The sequence below is a fragment of the Glycine soja genome, chromosome 13 (assembly GCF_004193775.1).
Source record: "Glycine soja cultivar W05 chromosome 13, ASM419377v2, whole genome shotgun sequence".
NCBI lineage: Eukaryota > Viridiplantae > Streptophyta > Magnoliopsida > Fabales > Fabaceae > Glycine > Glycine soja.
Genome location: NC_041014.1, coordinates 24720195 through 24740980, shown reverse-complemented (window position 1 = coordinate 24740980; position 20786 = coordinate 24720195). Strand labels below are relative to the sequence as shown.

The 20786-nt window shown below is 33.8% G+C and overlaps 3 protein-coding genes across 7 annotated transcripts; 2 read left to right on the top strand and 1 right to left on the bottom strand.

Annotated features, from left to right (window-relative positions):
* The first annotated feature begins 4588 nt into the window (after positions 1-4588).
* On the top strand, positions 4589-8053 carry LOC114382268. Its single transcript, XM_028341562.1, has 4 exons — positions 4589-5009; positions 5158-5333; positions 6099-6297; positions 7498-8053. The coding sequence occupies exons 1-4, from the start codon at positions 4937-4939 to the stop codon at positions 7704-7706; spliced, it is 657 nt and encodes a 218-aa protein (XP_028197363.1). The 5' UTR covers positions 4589-4936; the 3' UTR covers positions 7707-8053.
* Positions 7993-12315, bottom strand: LOC114382269. Of its 5 annotated transcripts, XR_003660230.1 has the most exons (6): positions 12039-12315; positions 11812-11890; positions 11617-11704; positions 10256-10379; positions 9166-9286; positions 8690-9047 (listed from the first exon to the last, which is right to left on the bottom strand). XR_003660230.1 is itself a non-coding variant. In XM_028341565.1 (5 exons), the coding sequence occupies exons 1-4, from the start codon at positions 12276-12278 to the stop codon at positions 10289-10291; spliced, it is 498 nt and encodes a 165-aa protein (XP_028197366.1). In that variant the 5' UTR covers positions 12279-12315; the 3' UTR covers positions 7993-8476; positions 10256-10288. The 5 variants fall into 5 exon arrangements, 4 of the variants coding, with proteins under 4 accessions (XP_028197366.1, XP_028197367.1, XP_028197364.1 ...); XM_028341565.1 differs by lacking the exons at positions 8690-9047; positions 9166-9286 and adding an exon at positions 7993-8476; XM_028341566.1 differs by lacking the exon at positions 9166-9286.
* Positions 12316-16141: 3826 nt separating this feature from the next.
* LOC114381493 lies at positions 16142-17122 on the top strand. The gene has a single exon (XM_028340764.1). It carries the CDS (start codon positions 16497-16499, stop codon positions 16917-16919), a length of 423 nt encoding a protein of 140 aa, XP_028196565.1. The 5' UTR covers positions 16142-16496; the 3' UTR covers positions 16920-17122.
* Positions 17123-20786: the final 3664 nt, after the last annotated feature.

The window sequence follows — 20786 nt, the reverse complement described above, 5'->3', positions numbered from 1 at the left end:
GCACATTAGACTGAAAGTACCCTTTGTTAAGAGGACAAGAAGAGGAACCTGCAAAATAAAAGATTCTGACGCTTAAGTAAGTACGCGAGTTAGGTGAGAATGAGAAATGAAAAAAGTGAGATAGAACCCGGTACTTATAGAGTAGAGGGGGAGCTGCGAGTCCTTATTTGTAAGGGATATTATAGTGGTGTAATAACCCTTGCAGATAATTGCTAGCTTGTAGATAATAGCTAGTAGATAAAATTCGCTTTTAGATAATGTGTATATTATAGATTATTGGGTACCTGCCACTTGATAAAGAGGTTACAACATTATCATTAATATTCGAATAATGAAGTGTTTAGAGATAATCTGTCGGTTTGGGAGCCTGACTATTAAAGGCGAAATGTCTGTGCTCTTGTGTCAAGGCTGACGTGTGTATTGGAGTGCCACGTAGCATGTGATGAGTATTTTGTGCACCCTAGACAGTACATAAGCCCCCCAAGCTTTGGGCTAGCTTGCGAGAAAAAGAGATTGTCCGATGTCAAGGGTAGTAGCCTTGACAAGTGGGAGGGATGCGAGTTCATCGAGCCCCCAAGCATAAATAAGTGTTATTCGATGTCAAGAGTGGTTACCTTGACAAGTGCGAGAGTTATAGGTCTGTCAAGCCCCCCATCCTGGACAAGTGTTGTCCAAGCCGCTTCTATCAAGTTGTCCAGGGTGGACATGTTTTTTTATTGCAGGCAAAGTCAGACGTGTCAGGTAAGGGGGGTCCCTATTTTTGATAACTATACCCTTTTATGATTATTGGAGAATGCATTGAAGGCAAGCTTTTCTTTTCATCTTTTGCTGCAGGCGAGTGCAGTGCACATGCGTTACTCTTGGGTATGTGTCACTTGTGAATGAACACGTACTAGAGACACGGTATGTGGGTGAGTGGAGCTAAATTGTGGTGCGAAATTTTTGGGCATCATTTCAGCTCTCGCCAGTTACCAAAGAGTTGCGCCTCCACTTTAAATGGAGTGTACGTTCGGTTTTGGATCACCATCTCTTTTGAATTTTGCTTCCTCTTCTACAATCTCCTAGCATTTTGCTTGCGACCTTCACAATCTTTCTTTCTTCGATTGCCTCTCTTGTTTTAAGGTACATTCTCTTCTAGAATGTCTTTCATCTCTGACTCCACCATAGGTATGGGCGATGGCAACTCTAAGGGTTCAATTCAACAACCCATGGTGGACCGAAAGGTCATCCAAATTGGCGGCTCCTCGGAGGAGGAGACACGCCATGAAGCCTCTGATAGCGAGTCCTCTTCCTCAAAGACGTTGACAGTCTCGAGTCGTGTTGGTGGAGGAACTTCTCGCCTCCGTAGGAGGACACAACTTTCTACTGCTTTTCTGGACGGAGAACCGGTTCCAATTACCATGATTTTCCCCCTTTCTATTTCTGGGGAAGAGTTGTGTGTCATAGCCATAGAAGTTGCGTCCAAAAGTTGCGTCATAGCCACAGTGTTGGGTCGCCATTGACCTCTTCTGTTGTCACTGGCTATGAGTGGATGAGGGATGATATTTTAAAATATCGATCCTCTATTACCTCTGCGGCGAGTGTCGCTACTCTCGAGCGACAAGTGAAATTGGCCAATCTGGAGGATTCCTACAAGATAGTCATCCAGGCATGTGAGATTGACGATATCCCCTTTTTGAGGGTGATGTCGGGTAGTTCTCCCTTCTTTTTCATGTATAGATGTCTCTTTGAGGTTTTGGGTTTGATTCCACCCTTGAGCTCTTTTCAATGTGCTCTTCTTGAGTACTTAAATGTAGCCCCCTCTCAGCTTCACCCCAATAGTTGGGCTATGGTGAGGGCCTTCGAGGTCTTGTGCCCTTTCTTCAACATCCGGTCTAGTGTGTCGATATTTTTGTATTTTTTCAAATGAAATTGATGGGCAAGATAGGTTGTGTCTCCTTGAACAACGTGTCCAAGAAGTTGTTCGAGTTCAACTCGAATGTGTTTCGTCGCTTAAAGGACCATTTCTTCAAGGTCCTGGCTACTGATGTCGTGGTTGATGGGTTTGCACAACTGTTCAACCGGGACAGGGAACCCCATTTCCCGCTCTACTGGCACTTAGACCCTACCAAGTTTAAGTCCTTTGCTGAGGATTTGTTGACCCTAGTATAAAGGGTTGACAAGGCCATCTTGGAGTAACTGCCTGTCTCGCTGGATGCGTAGGCCATCCTGCCTCTTCCTTTAACAGACGATCTTCTCGCTACCTTGGACTATAAATTTTTTTTCCTTGCCTTCCTTTGTGCCTGAGGTAGGTTTTGGCATGACTTAACTTTGCTGCATTTTGTAGGTCGAACCTACGGGTGGGACTATGCCACCTTCTGTCGATCCTCCTTTTGGAGAAGGGGATCAACCTACTGTTAGGGTTGACCCTAATGATGATGAAGTTGTTGAGGTCTCCCCTAATGTACCTTTCTCTATTTTGGCTAAGAGGAAGCGTGATGACAACACTGGGGTGTCAGGCCGCAAGAAGTCGAGGTCCCTTTTTAGCCTCTAAGCTATGAGGCAGACTGCTGGGTTGATGCCTGGTTCAGGTCACCCCTCTAGTTCGCAAGGTCCACCTTTAGCTCCGCCAACCGTCTAGGCTCCTGCTCCTCCAACACATATTTCCCTGCCTGTTTAGGAGGTTTCTGCTTCTCCTACTGTTGTGGTTACTGCGCTGATCTCTTTGGTCGGTCTTGTTGTGGCTCCTCTGTCCACCATTGTTACGTCCTTGTTGAGTGTTGGTGTGACGATCACGAGTGCTCCAAAAATGCTGCATCTTTCTTCTTCAGCTCCATCGATTCTCCCCTCAATTGTGTTAACATCAGCATTGCCTTCCTCTTTTTCTCACCCTAACGTCTCCTTATGTCACATGTACACTTCTTGTAACAGTAATTCACTATGGGGTATGGTTTATAAACTGGAGCAGAAAACCCTGATTGGCTTTGTGTTTCCTTTTGATAAAAATCTTATTTAGTCAGTTGTGGTTCAAAATGCATCTGATTCAACGAAGGTCTTCCTCCAAAGAAGTTTAGTGATTCTGGAGGAAAATGGATAGCGGCACTAGGAAGCTTTGAGCAAGGTGACATTTTTAGAGGTCGAGGTTGCCAAGTGGAGGGTCGCTGCTCGAACTTTTTGGAGAGTGAAGCGTCTTAAGGTGGCTAACGCTACTATTGCCTTTACTGAGGTCGTGAAGTCGAACCATCAGCTATCATCCAAGGTTGACAATGTTCTTGCCAAGCTGTTGTGCATCAGATTGGATGGTGATGAGTTGTTTAAGTGCTGCAAGGGCTTGTAGAGGGAGAAAAATGACTTGATTGGCAAGGTGGAAAGCATTGCTGTTGAGAAGGACGAGTTCACCAAGGTGGTTGCTGAACTCGAGGCCCACTTGAAAGATTCTGAGTCTAGGTTGGAGGAGTTTGAGCTCAAGGCGTCCAAGGAGATGGAGGCCAACAAAGAGCTTGAAGAGGAGTTGTTGGTGTACAAGAAAGAGGATGTTGAGTAGCATGAAAATGGCTTTTATAAGGCCATCTGATAGGCCAAGTTCTTTGCCAAGGATCTTGACTTGGGTCTTTTTGACCCATTCAAGGAATTTTTGAAAAAAAAATCTCTCAAATTTTGGTTTAAGTCTCACTTAGAATGGAACTAACCTTACTAAATTCTTATAACAAGTTAATTGTAGCTCGATCAAGATCTATCCCAAAACTTCACTTTACATACGCCTAGCTAACATATTCCTAACTTTTACCAACACATAAAAGATGGTGAGATTTAACAGAGTTGTCAAAACAATCAAAAACTCGTAAGTCAACCTAATTCATCATATATTTTTAGTTCAATCTAAGCAAAAACCCAAATGGAATGAGTTTACTCATCTTGACATTTAACAACACAAATTTATGGCACAACACATCATGAGGGATTTAATATTATTAGGACTTAATTAAAAGCTTTTTTTAATGTAAAGAACTTAATTAACTATAAAAACCTAATAAAATTAAATAAAATGACATAGACATACAAATTAATTAATTAATTTTATTTCAATAAACTCTTAAAATTCTTACTTCACAATTAAATAGTGGAGTATATCCAAATTAAAAAAAGGACAAAATGTGTTTTTAATCCCTCAATTATTCATGATTTTTGTTTTTAATCCCTCAACTAAATGTTGATCGATCTTGATCTTCTTCAAATAATGACATCATAGTTAATTTGTGATTAATTTTTTTCTAACGATTTTTAACTATAAAAAATGACTTGATAAAAACATTAAAAATGTTATTAATTATTTTCATATGGAATGTCATCATTCAACAAAAAAATTGACAACAAAGATAAAAAAAATAAACAAACGAAAAAAATAATTTGATCAAGACCCATTTACATTTAATCAAACAAAAACCTTAAATAATTGAAATTAAAAATATATTTTACCTATTAAAAAAAAATACACATACACCTCATTATTTGAAATATCTTATTAACACCTCTTACTTTCTTCTATATTTTGATTCCTGTCATATAAAAAATCTTATCAAACTTATATATATTTGAAGTGTTCAATGGATAATAAAGATGTGTATGTAACAATTTTCTTAAAAGAAAACCCGGGTGAAAAGTTGAGTGGCGTCCCGATAAAAAAAAGACCCAGCTATGAACTGATTGGGGTAAAGGTAAACGGTTACGACTGGATTAGGGGACGCGAAGAGGAGGAGGTGTTGAGCTTTGAATAAGGTGAAGTCAACGGCAGCCATTACCTCATTTTCTTCCGATTGCGTTGGCAGGTGCGTAATGCGCACATTGCGTACACCAGACGGGATGTCAACCAATCACACGCGACTCTGTCAGTCTCGCACACTCAAAACCTTCCTTCCCCGAACAACAACCACCGTTTTCTTGCATTCCACTTCTCACCATGTCCTTGATGCCCAATTCTAGGGTTCCTCTTCTCCTCTTCATCTCTTCCATATTCTTCACCTCTTTTCCAGGTTAAATTTCTCTCCCGAACTAACCGCTTCTCTTTTTCTTCATCAATTCCTGATTTCTCAATTTGCGTGATTCTGTGGAATCTCTGTCTATTTGTGTGAACGGGTTGTGTAAGTAAGTAACTAACTGTGGTTGTTTGCATTTGCGCAGGGTTGACGTTTGGTGCAATTGTGTCGCTGAGATCAATTGAGATTTTTAAAACGCACGAGTGGCTGAAAGCCACTACAACGGTGTATTTCCTATGCAAAGGGGAGAACGAGACGGTGCTTCCAGATGTCAAGAAACCCCACGCCATTTATGCTTTCAATGGTCAAGAATCTTGGCAGGTTTCTTACACACTCTTTTGCTCTCCTTTTTGGCTTTCCATTAACTGCTTTTATTTTCATGTCTTAATTCTCCTTTTTATTATTTTTATTTGTTTTATATCCATCATGAATTTATTAGAAGTAAATCAAGTGATGCATATCTCTACACTCTTAAATTTGGCTAACTCTTACTATCTGTGTTTGAGTGAGTTGTTGCAAAATTGATTTTGGTGAATATTGATTTAGAAGTGAAAATGATTTAATGTTTTCATTTTAGAAACAAGTTAGTAGTAAAACTCACTATAATTTTTTTTTATCTAACACAAAAGTTAATTAAACTCAAAATTAATTTTAGACCTACAATCAATTCCTTTGGAACAAAAATATGAACATTTATTTGAAATTACGTCAGTTGATATTTTAATGTGTTTTTGAATGATCCAATGTGAATCTAGGCACATTATGAGATTGGGATGTGATGTGATACACTGGAAGTTTGGATCCCATGCCTCTTTGACCAAGGAATTATTAATTTTCAACACTTGACTACAGAATAAGTCTCTAATTACATACTAATTGTTTGGTTCTGGTTGAAGGGGACTGTGTTTGTGATCTTGAGTCCTGGAAATGGAAATTTTGGATGCAGCAATGCAAATGTAGGGTCATTTTGATTTTGACTACCATTCTTGGAATAATTTTTGAACTTTGAGTGATTGCTTTGCTTGGCAACCTGAATATGTTAATGCTTGAGGCTAATATTGAGATTTTGTATTGTGCTTGTTCCAGCCTTTAAGCAGCTTTTCAAGTAAAAAATGCAAGCGGTGTGGATTCTATGAGGAGGACAGCATTACTTCGGATGATGCATTTGACGAATGGGAGTTTTGTCCTTCTGACTTTGCTGCACCCAACGGTGAATATATTCGGTTCAAGGAAAAGGAATTCAATGCTACTTTCCTGTGCCCTGAGTGCTTATCTCTTGCTGGTGGTGAGTACCTGCAACCTTTTTCTTTGAAGATTCTTTATTACCATAATCATGCCATTTGACAACATATGTCAACTAGTTATTTGAAAAAACGTAGTTGTGACCAAGGATATGGCATTGCAAAAGTTGTATATTTATCTAAAATATTTAATTTCAATTTGTATGAATGATTCTTTTGATATTTATTTATAGTGCTCATTGTTTACCAATGAATCATTTATGTCAACAAAAGAGCAAGTAACCTCAATTTGCTGTTGTATTGGATTTGTTCACCATGGATAACTTGGGTATTTAAATTAAAATAAAAGATCTTAAATTTAGTAAACTTTTAATTCAGATTATGAAGAAACAAACAATAAACTAAATTATTCTGTCCCTCTTTTGTGTTCTGCATTTATTATGCAAACATCTCCTCTATTGTTAAAAGCTGTCCAAAATGCTAAAAATAATTCCAGAAAATGTGAGCATATTTTTTTAGTCAAATTTCATTTCTATCCTTATTCGGCATTATATGTTGAGAGAAAACCAGAAAACTGCATGCATTTGATGTATAGCTGAACTGAAGGTACGTCTTGGTACCCAACCATTTGAATTGAAGATTTTGTTACACTAAATGCATTTTCCCCCCTTTTGTTCCACATGTAAAGCTAGATAAACAAGAGTTGGAATAGCACTTGACGAAACACTTCTATGAGCTAACTAGTAACTACTGATAACAAATCTAGTCGGCCTAACACCTTTTAGATTTAACTATAGCAATTTTTATTGTAAAAAAATGTTTTTTTGTCAATTTTTTAATAAACACAAAATATAACAGAATAGAGAATAGTTTACTCGGTCACTTTATTATTATTATTATTATTATTTTGTCATAACCAACTAGATGGAGGAATGTTGCATCACATAGGGTTCTGAATCTTGGTTTGCAATCTTGTATGCTTAACTATTTTCCTCTTAATATCGAATCTTTATTTACCTGTCAACCTGTGGAATTACTGGGAATGCCAGTATTTAGTTTGTTCCACTTTGTAAAGCGAGGATAGAAGTATGAAATATCCTCAACCTCCCCCCTCCCAACCTTTTATTTATGTAGAGAGCACTTGAATTTTATTTTCTGGGTATGCTTGCATTGATACTCATTTACTTGCTTATCTTTCTGGTATTCTATATATTAACAAAATTAATTGTATTCATGTTCTGTAGTTGATGAGCATGATGACGGAAAAGGAATGCATATAGCTGTTGTCGTTTTGCTGAGTATTTTGGTTTCAGTTACACTGATTCTTGGAGTGGTGGGTGCATATAAGTTCTGGCGAAAGAAGTTAAGGGAACAGGACCAGGCTCGGCTTTTGAAGTTATTTGAAGATGATGATGACATTGGGGATGAGCTGGGCCTTGGTAGTGCAATTTGATATAACGATAGTGAAGAAAATACCTCCTTCACAGTATAGGTCAACCTCAAAATTTTGTTTATGAAAAAGAATGAGAAATTATTTTCTTCTGGTTTAACATGCGACTATGCCGATTATAGGAAATATTCATCAAAGCGGGAAGAAAGGTGTGCCAATGTTCATATACACCTGTACATGAAATAGAGCTACGTTGTACTTCATATTTTAGGTTTGCTCGGCAATTTAGTAGAAACAGAACAGAAAAAGAAATAAATGGTGTACTTCATCTTTAAGTTATGCTCAGCAATTTTGTAAAAACAAAAAAGTAAAATAAATAAATGTCATGAATGATCATTATTTTTAGAGCATCTACAATGGAGTCCCATCCTATGTGTTACAGCTCTAACACTATAATGAAATTTTAGATATGTTTTATGGTATATTTGCTACTCTTGCGGCCAATATTTTTTATTTGGCAAAAATCTTACAGAGCGCAAAGGCAAAATGAATAGCCAAAAAGAAGGGTAAGAATAAGGTTTATAACCGACATCTATTTGACCTTCCATTCTTATCTCTGAACTCCTAATGTAATGGACCAGAAATTCTCCTGCCAGAATCAGTATTAGATTCCACCGTTCAAATCCCCTTCTTTGAAAAGTTATTATACTTTTTCAGTCTCCTAATGTGGGACTCTTAACACCTTTTTCTCCATATTATCAGCTAAAAAAAATTCATTCTTTGCTGCATTACATAGTGAACATATATTGCAATCCTTGAGACTTCTTCCATTGCTGCAAACGTAAATGAAAATCAAGATGCATGCGATAACAAAGTCCAACGTAGATTTGTATTTGAATGCAAGACAAAAGTAAATAATTTTTCTCGCTTTTGAGTCTTTGAAAGTAGAGAACGATGCTATAATTTTTTTAACCAAAAATAAATAAATACTATGCGTAATGCTCTTTCTTTAGGTTGGCAAATTACTGAATCTGAGACACAAGATATTCCATGCAAAAAGGTGGGTGATCATTGAATAGGTACTATGCATGTAAGTATAGATAATACAGACGTTTTATAAACATGTACCAAAAAAAGAAAAATCAAAAAATTGTCATGGTAAAGAAATATAGCATCCATGATGTATCGATCCTAGGGTAGGGCCTATTCTATAAGCAATAGAATGATCAAATTAGCCCATTCAAATAAGTTGAAACGTCTATTTTATTAACCATCCATCTAAGCTCATATTTCCAAGTGCACAGAATTTAGCAATCACAACCGCAGATGATGCTTTGAATTGTGAACCAGCTGCTACTGCTTCTGTGTGACCAGAGGAGAAGCAAAAAACCTGGCATGGGAGAGCTTGACCATGATAATCAAAGCAAGCATTTCATGAACATAGTTATCTAGGAGGAACATGTGAAAGTAATATTCAATTTTGAATGGAAGTTTCTGTTTGTGCCAGTCTAAAAACACTAACATAGTAGCTGTGCTTCGATAAGAGTAGAGATCCATAGCACAGTGCTTGAAAAGCATAAGCACATGCATTGTGTGGAGAATTCCTCCCATCCCAGACAATATGTAAGGCAGTGAAAAACCAGCTGTTACAAATATTCCATTTAGTATATAATCCACTTTCAGTCAAAATTTCGGCATCTTAAAATTACAGGGAACAACTTCTGTTTGTACTCAGTAAGTTTTATACAAAGAAGTTGCTTCCATGGATCAAGATTCTCAACTTCTTATTAAATGAACTCTAGTCGTTACATCTTTTTAATATGGAAGCCACTAAATATGGAGGATTCAAGCAGGATGAAAGAAATAGAGAAGTGCTTCGAGTGTTTATTGTAATAAAAAGTTATCACTCAAGCTTAAAGGAAAGTTTTCAACATAACCATAACACCAGTGATGTCCTATGGAACTAGATGTTGGTCAGCAAAAAACCAAGAGAACAAATTCAATGTAGTAGAGATGAGAGTGCTGGCATTACATGAGTGGACATACTGGAAAAGATAGGATTACAAATGAATGCATTGAGTAAAAAGTTAGGGTAGCATCTGTTGTAAAAAAGATGGTAGATTCTTGCCTTAGAGGGTTGAGCATGTGTGAGGATGATCTTATAAGCCTTAGTAAGGAGAGTAGATCAGATGGAGGATAGCCTAGTCACTAGAGGCAGAGGGAGACTAAGAAAAACCATAAGCAAAAGAATTAAAAAAGATTTAGAGATACAATGGAACATTATGGCATTGTCTGATTCATGTAGTCAACTCCACCTAGTGGGAAAAGGCTTGGTTGTTGTTGTTTTATCAGTCACTGAATAGAGTTGGTTTTACTAATTAGGGTCCTTCAGTTATCCCAAAATAAGATATATGGCAATAAATAATCAATAATTTCCAAAAAAGAGCGTACAATAATAACCCGCAAATCCATAGCTATTTTTTCCCAGTGTTGCTAGGTTCTAGTTCTACTTTGAGCACTTGCATTAGATCAAGAAATCATATTTCAGAAGTTATAAGCAAGAAAACTCCCACCAGCATAATAATTAATCAAGGTAAAGACAAGAAAACAACCTTGAGCAATTAAGAATCCAAATCCCACAAAATCTAACTAGAAGAGTTCCTTATTGAGCTGTTGAAATTATGAAGCTCCTTTGAATTGGGACCATAAATAGACTTAATTGTGTCCCTGCAGAAACTGCAAGAAAGAAAGAAGATTGGATAAGAAATAAGCCCACTTCTGAGGGTGCCTTTGATTCAAGAAAAAATAGTTTCAAGGAAAATGTTATGCTTATTAGTTTTTGCTTGTTTTTGTACAATAATCAGTGGATAACTTGCATAAAAGTCAACACAAAAATATGGGGCAAGGCAACAAAATTTGAAATGTGACTTCTGTTTTAGCAAAATTCAGCATGTACATATGCTAGCCTGACAGTTTTATGAACTCTTCTCCATTGTGAGGAGTGATGATTAATTGATACATCATAAGTTCAAACATCGACCAAAGTCACTCCAATGGAAGATGTGGTCTTCTTTAACCCAAAACCTTAAGGCTCAGGTTTATGGGTCTTCTCCTCACTTATATGGTGTTCAACCTTTCCACTTCTACCCGATGTGGGACTTCACCTCATACTTGTAACCCAACAACACATACTACAATTTTCATGAACCCACTATGCCACTAGCTTCATTTCGAAAGCCTCTTACCCATATTTAGTGCCCAACCAAATAAAGGCAAAGTCGCAAAGGTTAACAAATGTTAACTTTATTGTATATATGGGGTTATAAGGTTGGCTAGGTGGTGAATGGAGAGAGAGGGGGGAAGAGGTCATGGGTTTGAATCCCCCACACTAACAAAAACTAACAACTAATTTGGCCGATAAAAAAAAACCTTTATTGTATATATGGAATTAGCTTTTCTTTCTTACCATAATTTTCATTTCATTAACTCTGCATTAAAAAAACCAGAGATACGACGGAACCACCTCATAAACGTAACCAACCCCAACAGAACTTCATTAGCAAACCTTGACACAAAGTTGCACCTATTGCCATCTTGAAGTAAAAACCTCAGAATTATTCCAATCTCACAAAATTCAGGAGATTGTTACCCCACTATAATGCTTTAGGCCACTAGCATATCAATATTCGGAAATGGGAATATGCAGAAAAAATATCTAGAGAGCTCATGAGACGAGTTAATCCTCATCTTCCCGAATGGCCAAGATTATTTTACTTAAATTTAGTTTTAACTAGTCATTTATGCTTGGTTATGGTCAAGATTAAATTATCTGACAAGATTATGTTCTCACTCAATACGTTCTTTTTATATAAATAACACCAAGCAAAACAATTTTTTAGGAGAACATTTTCATCTGAATAAAATTTCCCTATTCCTGAAAAACATAATTAAAAAGTAAGTGAGAAAGGTGAACCTGCAGGCCTCCTTGTGAAAATTCTTCTCTTTAACTCCAAACAAAGATTTAAATACCTCTGGCTCTACACGGCAAAAATATGGACGCTCTGAAAAAGAACAAAGAAATGAAAAGTTAAACTTTTAAAACCAAACATTTCCACTGACGAAATTCAAACATCATTATATCAAAATTGAGAGAGTATAATAGTCAAACCAGGGTAAATGGAGCATTTCCGAGTACTCTTCTCATAATGAATACACCATCCATCAGGACCTATCAAGCTTTTGTACAACTGAAATTCCCAACCAACAAAAGCAACACAAATAAACAATTTCATACTATAAACGACATGTCCATAGTTCAATTTCACAAAGTATATCACGTGTAGCAAAAAAAAACGTTTTTTTTTGGAATGCAAAAGGTGGAAGTGGAAAATGGACCTGAACGTCAGAAGGGTCGTCGAAAATTTCTTCGGGAGAGGGAAAAGATGGACCCTTTTGAAGCTTACAGCAGGAACCACAACCCTCCACGCAGTGCCACTTTGTTTCCTTCTTATCGCTGCCGAAGCCGAGGCTTTGCTTTTTCTCAGTCTTCACCATCGCTGTCAGCCGTGGACGACGCGCCGCCGAAGTAACGGAAAGAGATAACGGCGGTGACAGAGTGGTGAGGGCGGGAGACATGATAAGGCGCTTATTGGGGACGCGTGTGAGTTGGAACATGTTTATTTTTATCTTATTAATTCAAAATTTTGATTCTCTAATTTATTTAAATATATAAATTCAATTTAATTGAAACTCAGTAATATATGAGATAAAATAAAATAAATTTATTGACGTAATATATTAATTATTAACAATATATAAAATGAAATATATATATATATATATATATATATATATATATATATATATATATATATATATATAACTTAAAGTGAAACATATTTTACAATATCATAAAATAGGTCATTTAAGTACCGTATAAGTAATTCTATATTGTAATTTAACTGATCAAATATCTTAAAGTTAAGGTTGAGATTAAACTTTACTTATTTTTCTATCAAATTTTAACTTTTCTTTTTAATGAATCTTACTATCAAATTTTAACTTTTCTTTTTAATGAATCTTAATGTGTTTATACGTAAGAATAATTTATTTAATAAAAAAATTATATTCAATTTTTTGTGTGTAAAATTCTTTGAATTAATAGTCCCATACTTAAGGCGAAATTAATCTTTAAAGTAATAGCTTAAAAGATACTTGTTCTAACACCTTATCTTTTTGAGGTTTCAATTTTAATTTGGGCTTAAATTCTTTTAGCTCACTCTCTTTAAATAACATTTTGAATCTGGGATTAGGAATCTTAACCTTGATTAGCATATGGGAGAGAGCAAAAGCGGAGGATATGCTTCTTCTTTGATTCTTTTACCCAATTTGGTTTTTTTCCTTATCCTGGGCTTAATCCTTGACGACCATTGATGCTTAATTGAATTAGTTTTATGTTCTTTTAGTTTTTTCTCTCTTGATTTATCTTTTATTGATTTTGTCTATACAAAGTGTTTGACCACCATTTTTCATAAGCTTACATATTTAAGGAAGAACTGAGAAGTGAGCCCATTCGTCAGAACCTAAGAAAGGACTTAACAATTAAATCACAAAAGTGAGTTTAATCATTTAAGGATTCAATCAATTAACACAAACTTGATAGATTTAATGGAATATAATTGTCCCTAAAGTATATATCAATTCAATTAGATAAATACTCCTTCTATTTCAGAATATATGATGTTTTAGAGAAAAAAAATATTCCAAAATATATGTCATTTTACAAAATTAATATTATATTAAATATTAATTTAAGGATATCCTTAATAAATGCTTAGGAAGAATAGTGTATAGGAAAAAATAAATAAATCATTAATTAGAGAGATAAATGATATATTAAGAAGTTATGTAATAAATTAATTACATTTTTTAATCCTTTATACTTATGTAAAAACTTAAATGTCATATATTCTAAAACCGAAAGAGTACAACTTTGTATATTGAAAAGAAACAAAGGTTAATTCACAAAGACAATAAGAACATTAAAATAAAGAGATTAAGTCAATTTAAAATTATTTGCTTGCATTAGTTTCAATTTGCTTTTGAATTTCTTTCCTCAAAATCAAGTTTATTCCCTTTATTTAATTTACAGTGAAGTATATACAAATTTGATTTTGGATAAAAATTAGTTTTAAGTGAAGTAATTCATGTTTGGTTTTTTAAAATAATTGTTTAATAAAATTTAATGTGAATTTCTTAATCCAGCATTAAAGTTATATTTTTGTATTTTAAATTTAACATATTTTTGAGAGAAAAAATCAATTAAAACCATTTAAAATAATAATAATAATAAGTAAATCATATTTTAAATTTTTGAAGTCTGCATTTCATACTCCCAATTGTAGATACGAATCGTACAATACAGGCAACAAATTGCGAGACGATGACTTTGAAATGGTCCAAAGTTAAGACTTTCTTGCTGGGCGATATCATATCTCTTCCACCTAATTCCATTATAATGCCTTTAGAGAGGATACTTTAACATCTTTCTCAGCCTTTTAACTAAGATTAGGACAAAGAGAGGTTAGTTTAATGATATATCTTCTTTTACTATTTCATTACGTGTTTATCATATCTTTTTTTGACGACCACGTCACATCTACTACTTATAATCTAAAACAAAAAAAAAATTGCAATATTATAATTTAGTTGCATAATTGCATTAATCGTTTACAATGTCATTTAATTGGGAAACAATAACTAAAAATCTAATACCAAAAAACAAGCTAGCGCACAAAAAAGATTAATGACTTTGTTGATTATCTTAATAGGACGCTTAAGGAATCCTGTTGGTTAGTTGAAACCATTGTAAACGTTTATACTAGTATTCAGTAATTTATTGAGTTTAAAATGTGTGCAATGTAAATATTTTTTCTCTCTTAATCAATATTTATAAATCACATTAGAAATTATTTTCAAAATATATAACAACGTGATTACATGACAATGTAATTTTTTTTTTTTACAAGTACCTGCAATGCTTTAAAGACATTGATTAAGTTTTCAACATTTTTTTTATTATTGAAGTCTCTAACAAGTGTCTTAAAATATTATTTTTTCCATCCAATCTAAAAATTATTTTTCAATTTTTAGATGTATTAATTTTTTTTATTATATATATTCTTATTTAATTATTCTTTCAATAAACATTAATGAAACACAATTAAATAAATAAAAAAGATGAAAAAATTATAATTTTAGAATAATAATACAATTGAAAAATTTAATATGATTAATTAAATTAATTACTTAAAAATGTGTATTAATTAAAAGATTCTTATAACGATGGACAGAAGTAATTAATTAGAAAGATTTTCTTTTTTCTTATTTTTTGTTTTGAATATCACTTTCGCTATGTTTACCATATATATGTCATCCAATATAAATGTTGGCAATAACGCTTTTTGGTTTAAATATCATCACTTTTACTATTTTTTATTAATTATAATTATCAATTTTATTAAAAAAATTAATCAATCATCCTTAATAAATTATTTGCTTTATATTTTTTTATCCATATTATTCAAACAGACACTTTATTTAAGAAGATGAAATTGGTAGCTATTCTTCTGTTTAGCATATGTCATCCACATCCAGTATAAAATGCTGCCATTAACGCTCTCTTAAATTCACATAAACGCTCACGCAATACAGTGATACCTGTAGCCTTCTGAGAGAAAACTAATCCCACGTGGAGTTCTTTGTTCTTGTGCTTCTCCACTTTATTTCTTTCTGATATACTTCCATAAATAAGTCCAGACCACTAAAAATAAATGTTTTCTTCTTTTCGAGAGCCCTAGTCCAGACAACAAATAAATGTTGTCTTCTTAGTGAATAAAGCTCATTCAGTTTTTTTTTTTAAATAAGAAAATGTTAATAATCTAATATCAGTCTATTAAGGATAAACAATAGAATAATTATTAAAAAAATCTTATATTTTTAGTATAACAAATACTATATTTTAACGAAGTTTATATTTTTTCATCATTAACATCAATTTTTAAGCATTGGTGTGCACTTGAGAGTGAGAAGTTTAAAAAAAAGTGCATTTTTTTCATTTTTAAATCAAAGGAGTAATTAATGATTATATATATATATATATAGACACACACACAATGAAAATTTAATACATTTCATTTTTAAAAATCATTAATACAAAATAATTATTAATAATGAAAAAATTATTTTATCTTTCTTTTTCTTTCTAAATCTCAGTTTCAAATATATTCATAAAAGATGAAGGGGCTTTATTCTCTATCAAATTACATTTTCTATCCTAAATCGAAAGAAAGAACCATGCATACTCAATCAATTAAATAATAACACAAGTAGACCAATGATGTCACATCATGAAATGCTGACAGTGAAGCAACAAAGCAAGGTTAAAAAATGGGAAAGAAAACCATGATTATTCCATGCAGCCCCCTGTAATTTTGGCACATTATTACACCACCGAACACGATCCATCTTATACATCTCGAAAAACCCAATTTTTAATATGCTGGAAGATAATTAATTTTCTTTAGGCCATCTAACCTTTGCCTAACAGCACAAACTCTCACACATATTCAATTAATACCCTTCACAAAAACATAGTCATTGCAAATCATCACACATGATAACGTGCCAAAATTAACCCACTATAAATCAACCCCTCTTCCCCACACCCTTCACCCTTGTCTTGCAATCCAATTCAAGCCTTTTACTCTTTCCTTTTCCTTTTCATTTCTACAATAACAATTTATAATATAGTTGCATGCATACCCCTAGAGAGGAATTGAATTGAAGAAGAAGATGAGCTCTGTGTGCATATCGAAGTGTGTAAACGACGCACGTGTGCCGGTACGTGCGACGTACGTGAACCTCTACAAGTGGCCGGAATCGGACGCGGAGTTTGTGAGGAGAAGGGGTGGAGGTTCGCACGTGTGTGGCGGGCACCCGAGGGTGGTGGATAGCATCTCGTGCAGGCAGATGTACCTAAGAAGCTACAAGTTTTCGAGGAAAGAGAGTGTGCCGGAGAAAACCCAGAAATGTTTCGGGAGGGTTAAGGAGAGAGTGAAGAAGCAGGGAAGCTCTCAACATAATCATGGCGTTAGGAGAAGGAAGTGTTTGGTTTGGAGGAAAATGAGGGAAATTTCATGCGCTGCTTTGTTTAGGATTTTTCATAGGTTCTTGTCTTGCGGCGCTAGTGTAGATGTTGTACATGCAAAATCTTGATCACTTTGATGATTCTCTTTTTTGTTAATTTAAGGTTTCTAAATGAATTGAACTACCAGATTCGTTTTGTTTATGATTGAGAGAGAAGAGGCTCTTCTTTTTGTGTTATTATATATTTTCGGTTTTTTTTTTTTTTTGAGTTGGTTCTATGTGGATGTAAGGAACTTCAGACTAGGTTAATGTTTATGGTTATTTATTATGTCTCTTTCTATCTTTCTGTAAATTAATTTTTTTTTTCGTTTGCATGATGTACAAGATTTTGTTAATTTTACTCCCTTTTATTCTTTTCATTCAATCGTGTATTACAGACCCTATAATTTTTAGCATATATGCCCTGCCATGGCCCATACTAGGGTGAAGCTACCATGTTAATTACAGCTTTTGAAAGTCATGATGAAGTTGAACTAATGAACTTGGTCTTTTTAATTAGTTCCTTGGTTTCTCTTGCATCCGTTTTTCTTTTCTGCAAAGTAATAAATAACACACTACGAAGATAAGGCCTAGGAAGTGCTTCGGCTTTCCCCACGTTACAAAAAGGAAACATGGGTCCGTCATTTTCATTTTTCTACGTGCTCTTCCATTTTGGTAGCCAGCAATGCATGATTGTACAAGATTCCAAGTCAATTACCCAACCTCTTTTTTACTATTTTTATTATAGATAGAAATTTACGGATAATTTTAAAATAGTGAGTAAAATTCATGGAGTAGAGAGTAAGAACTATGTTATTTCATAAATTTTAATGAATTTCAATTAATGATAAATAATGCAATTTATTTTTTTATAAAAAATGTATTGCTATTGTGTTTTAGTTTTTTTTTGGAGTCACTGTGACCTTAATGTGATTGTCGATTGGTTTATTGATAATTAATTCTTGTAAAAAAATCTGAATGATTACTTTTAATAAGATATTTTCATCTTAATCACATGTTTTTTTATCTTTAAGTTTCAAATATAATAATTTACTTAAAAAATTCGAATAAGGGTCGTTTGAACCAATGACACATGTCCGTATATATTGCATTTGTAACAGGTCATGTTTCATTTACCTAGCTATCGCTGATATTTACATGTGTTTTAATTTTAAAACAATGCATGATTTGGAAGGGAAACATGTCTAACGAGAAAGTGAACTAATTAATTGTGGATCATGAATGAATGCATATATATAATCCATCGATGAGAAATGCAACTAATAAGGGTATCTTTGGCCGGAAAAATGGTAAGCTTGTGTTTTTGAAAGTTTTTGAGTTTTAACTAATGTATGAGATATAATCATATCTTCCACCTAACCCCACCCATTGGCTTTCCTGAAAACTTGAAATTTACTCCTGGTTCTGGCCGGTGGGGGTCTAATCAGTGTGCTTCCTTAAGCTCACTGTTCACTTATGGCCTTATGGGGCTAACTAATGTATATCACTAAAGTGCTTAACAACATCATGATTCATGACCATTCATCGTCATCACGATCACTTTCCACCAAGTTCACTTCACATTGACACGCAACATGTACATATTTTAAAAAATGTTGCCAAATTATTTATAATGTTTATTAATTTTTAAAACATTTTGAAATTTTCATTTGATTTACATTTGCAGTATAAGGAAAAAATTTATAGCAAGCCTAATTTTAAAATTCATAATCAGTTTAGTAATTTTCATTGCAGACCTAACATTTAGCTAATAATTAACCACAAAACATTTTTTTTATCGACACATATTAATGATTAGTTTCTTAATTCTTATTGGTGAAAGAAATTCAAATCCAAGATGTCTTTTTTCTTCTTTTTTTAACTATCAAGTTAATCTTATAATTTTACTGAACAACAATATGTAATATAATATGCTATGTTAAGTAATGTTATGTTATTCCTTAGTCATATGCTCAATTTATTTTTCCTCCCCTTTTATCGTTGTTTGCATAGCATAAAAGGTTAGAAATTATAGTCGAGTTTGGCTTGGTTGATATAAATTTCTATGTCAACTTCTTCCCATCAGAAATTATATTAATTGTTCCAAATGACTGTCGGCACTATGGTAGAGTGTGGCCATGAGGACTATTGAAGAAGAGTTTTCCAATCTCTTGGGTGCTACAAGTTTCGATTGAAAGTCCTCCTCGATCAACTCAAGAATAGACAATCTCGTGTTCCTTGCTAGAACCACCCTGGTCTTAGAGTGACCAGCAATGGATGAAGACGCAGCAAAGGTGTGGAAAATCTGTGGGACTGAGGCTAGTTATGGGTGTAGTTATATGTACGATGAATATGCATGCAATATCAAAACAAGTAAATAGTTAAAATGATCCTCAAAATTTGAAATTAGATATATTAGCTTCTGAAGATTAAAAAATTCCTTTGAAGTTCTTGATAGTACAATGTATCAAATTAATTCTCACACTAATTAGTTTTTGTGTTTTGGACCAACACCATCTTAGACCAACATCAATTTGTCACTTAAGAGTGTGTTTGAATTAGAGAATTTAAAATTTTAAAAAATTTTAAATTTTAAGAATTTTAAATACTTCAATTGAAATTTTTTTATTTTCAAAATTTTGTGTTTGAATAAAGAAAATTAAACGTGTGAGGGTGAAAGAAAATGAATGCAAAGAGAAGAGAATATATGATTGGTGTGCTTCCAAAGAGAAGAATATTGATGCAGCATGGGGAGTCGTAGGAGAACCGAGACACGACGACGTATACCACCACACCCAACCATAACATTCAATCAACGACATAAGATATGACTCAGACCCTCTGCGTCGACGAGCACCTCCGCTGCGTGATAGGCAGCGACAACTCCCCAGAATGGCGGGTATTGAGTTTTGTTTTTACAGCAAGCTATTAGCTAGCATAGTTGTTTTTTGTTGTTCTATAACTGACTTAGTAGTTTGTTAGTTTTCTGTTACTTGTACAACTGGTTTAGTAGTTTGTTAGCTTAGCCAGTTAGCTTTACATATCTAGTACCTTTGTATTTTTGTTAGAGTTGAATAATGAGAATTTATGAGCACAATGTTCTCTCTCTTCCAAACTTATTCTTTTCAAAGTAGGTACAATTTTACGTGTTCCCCTACAGCCGCACCTGATCGACGCTCCATGAGTTCAAACAGTATTTTTTGAAGAAGAAGATCATGACGCAAGTTCGAGAACGAGATTTCGAAAACTTTTAGGTAGAAGAGAGGATGATTATAAAGGAAATACGCGAATATTTTGAAAGGTTCTTTTATCAAAAAGAAAATTTCAATTTCTCATTTTTTAGAAGGAAATTAAAATTTCACATTTTTAGTTGTTTAAAATTCTATTTTAAAATTTTAAAAATTGAAATTCTTCATAAAAAAACATACAAGCAATGAATTTTAGATTAAAGAAATTCAAATTCTCTGATAAATTACTTTTCTCAATTAAAATTCTCTATCCAAACATGAAATGAAAGAAAAGAAGTACAAAGTGAGATGTTTTTTAGGTTATTTGATAGGAAAGAAAGTTAAAAAAAGAGAAATAAATTATATATTAAATGACATAGACATTCCAAATAAAAAATATACCAAAAATGTATTTTTTTTTTTATTTTGATATGTTGAGTGTGCATAATAACTGATGTAAATATCTAAATCTTATTTAAACAAGTAGTTAGTAAAATGGATCAATGTGAACTCCGTTTAAGTGGAGACAGCACTGGTTTAGTTGGAAGTTGGCTTTGGTGGATTTTTTGGGCGACATGAATGGGATGGGTTTGTAGTGTCATCAACAAGACTTGTTGCTTTGGAAAAATGGGTCAACAAGATTATACTCAACCAAAGAAGCTTAGAACATCTTTAATGAGACATCTTGAGCTAAATTCTTCATCTCAAGATTTCCTCTTCACCAGATCTC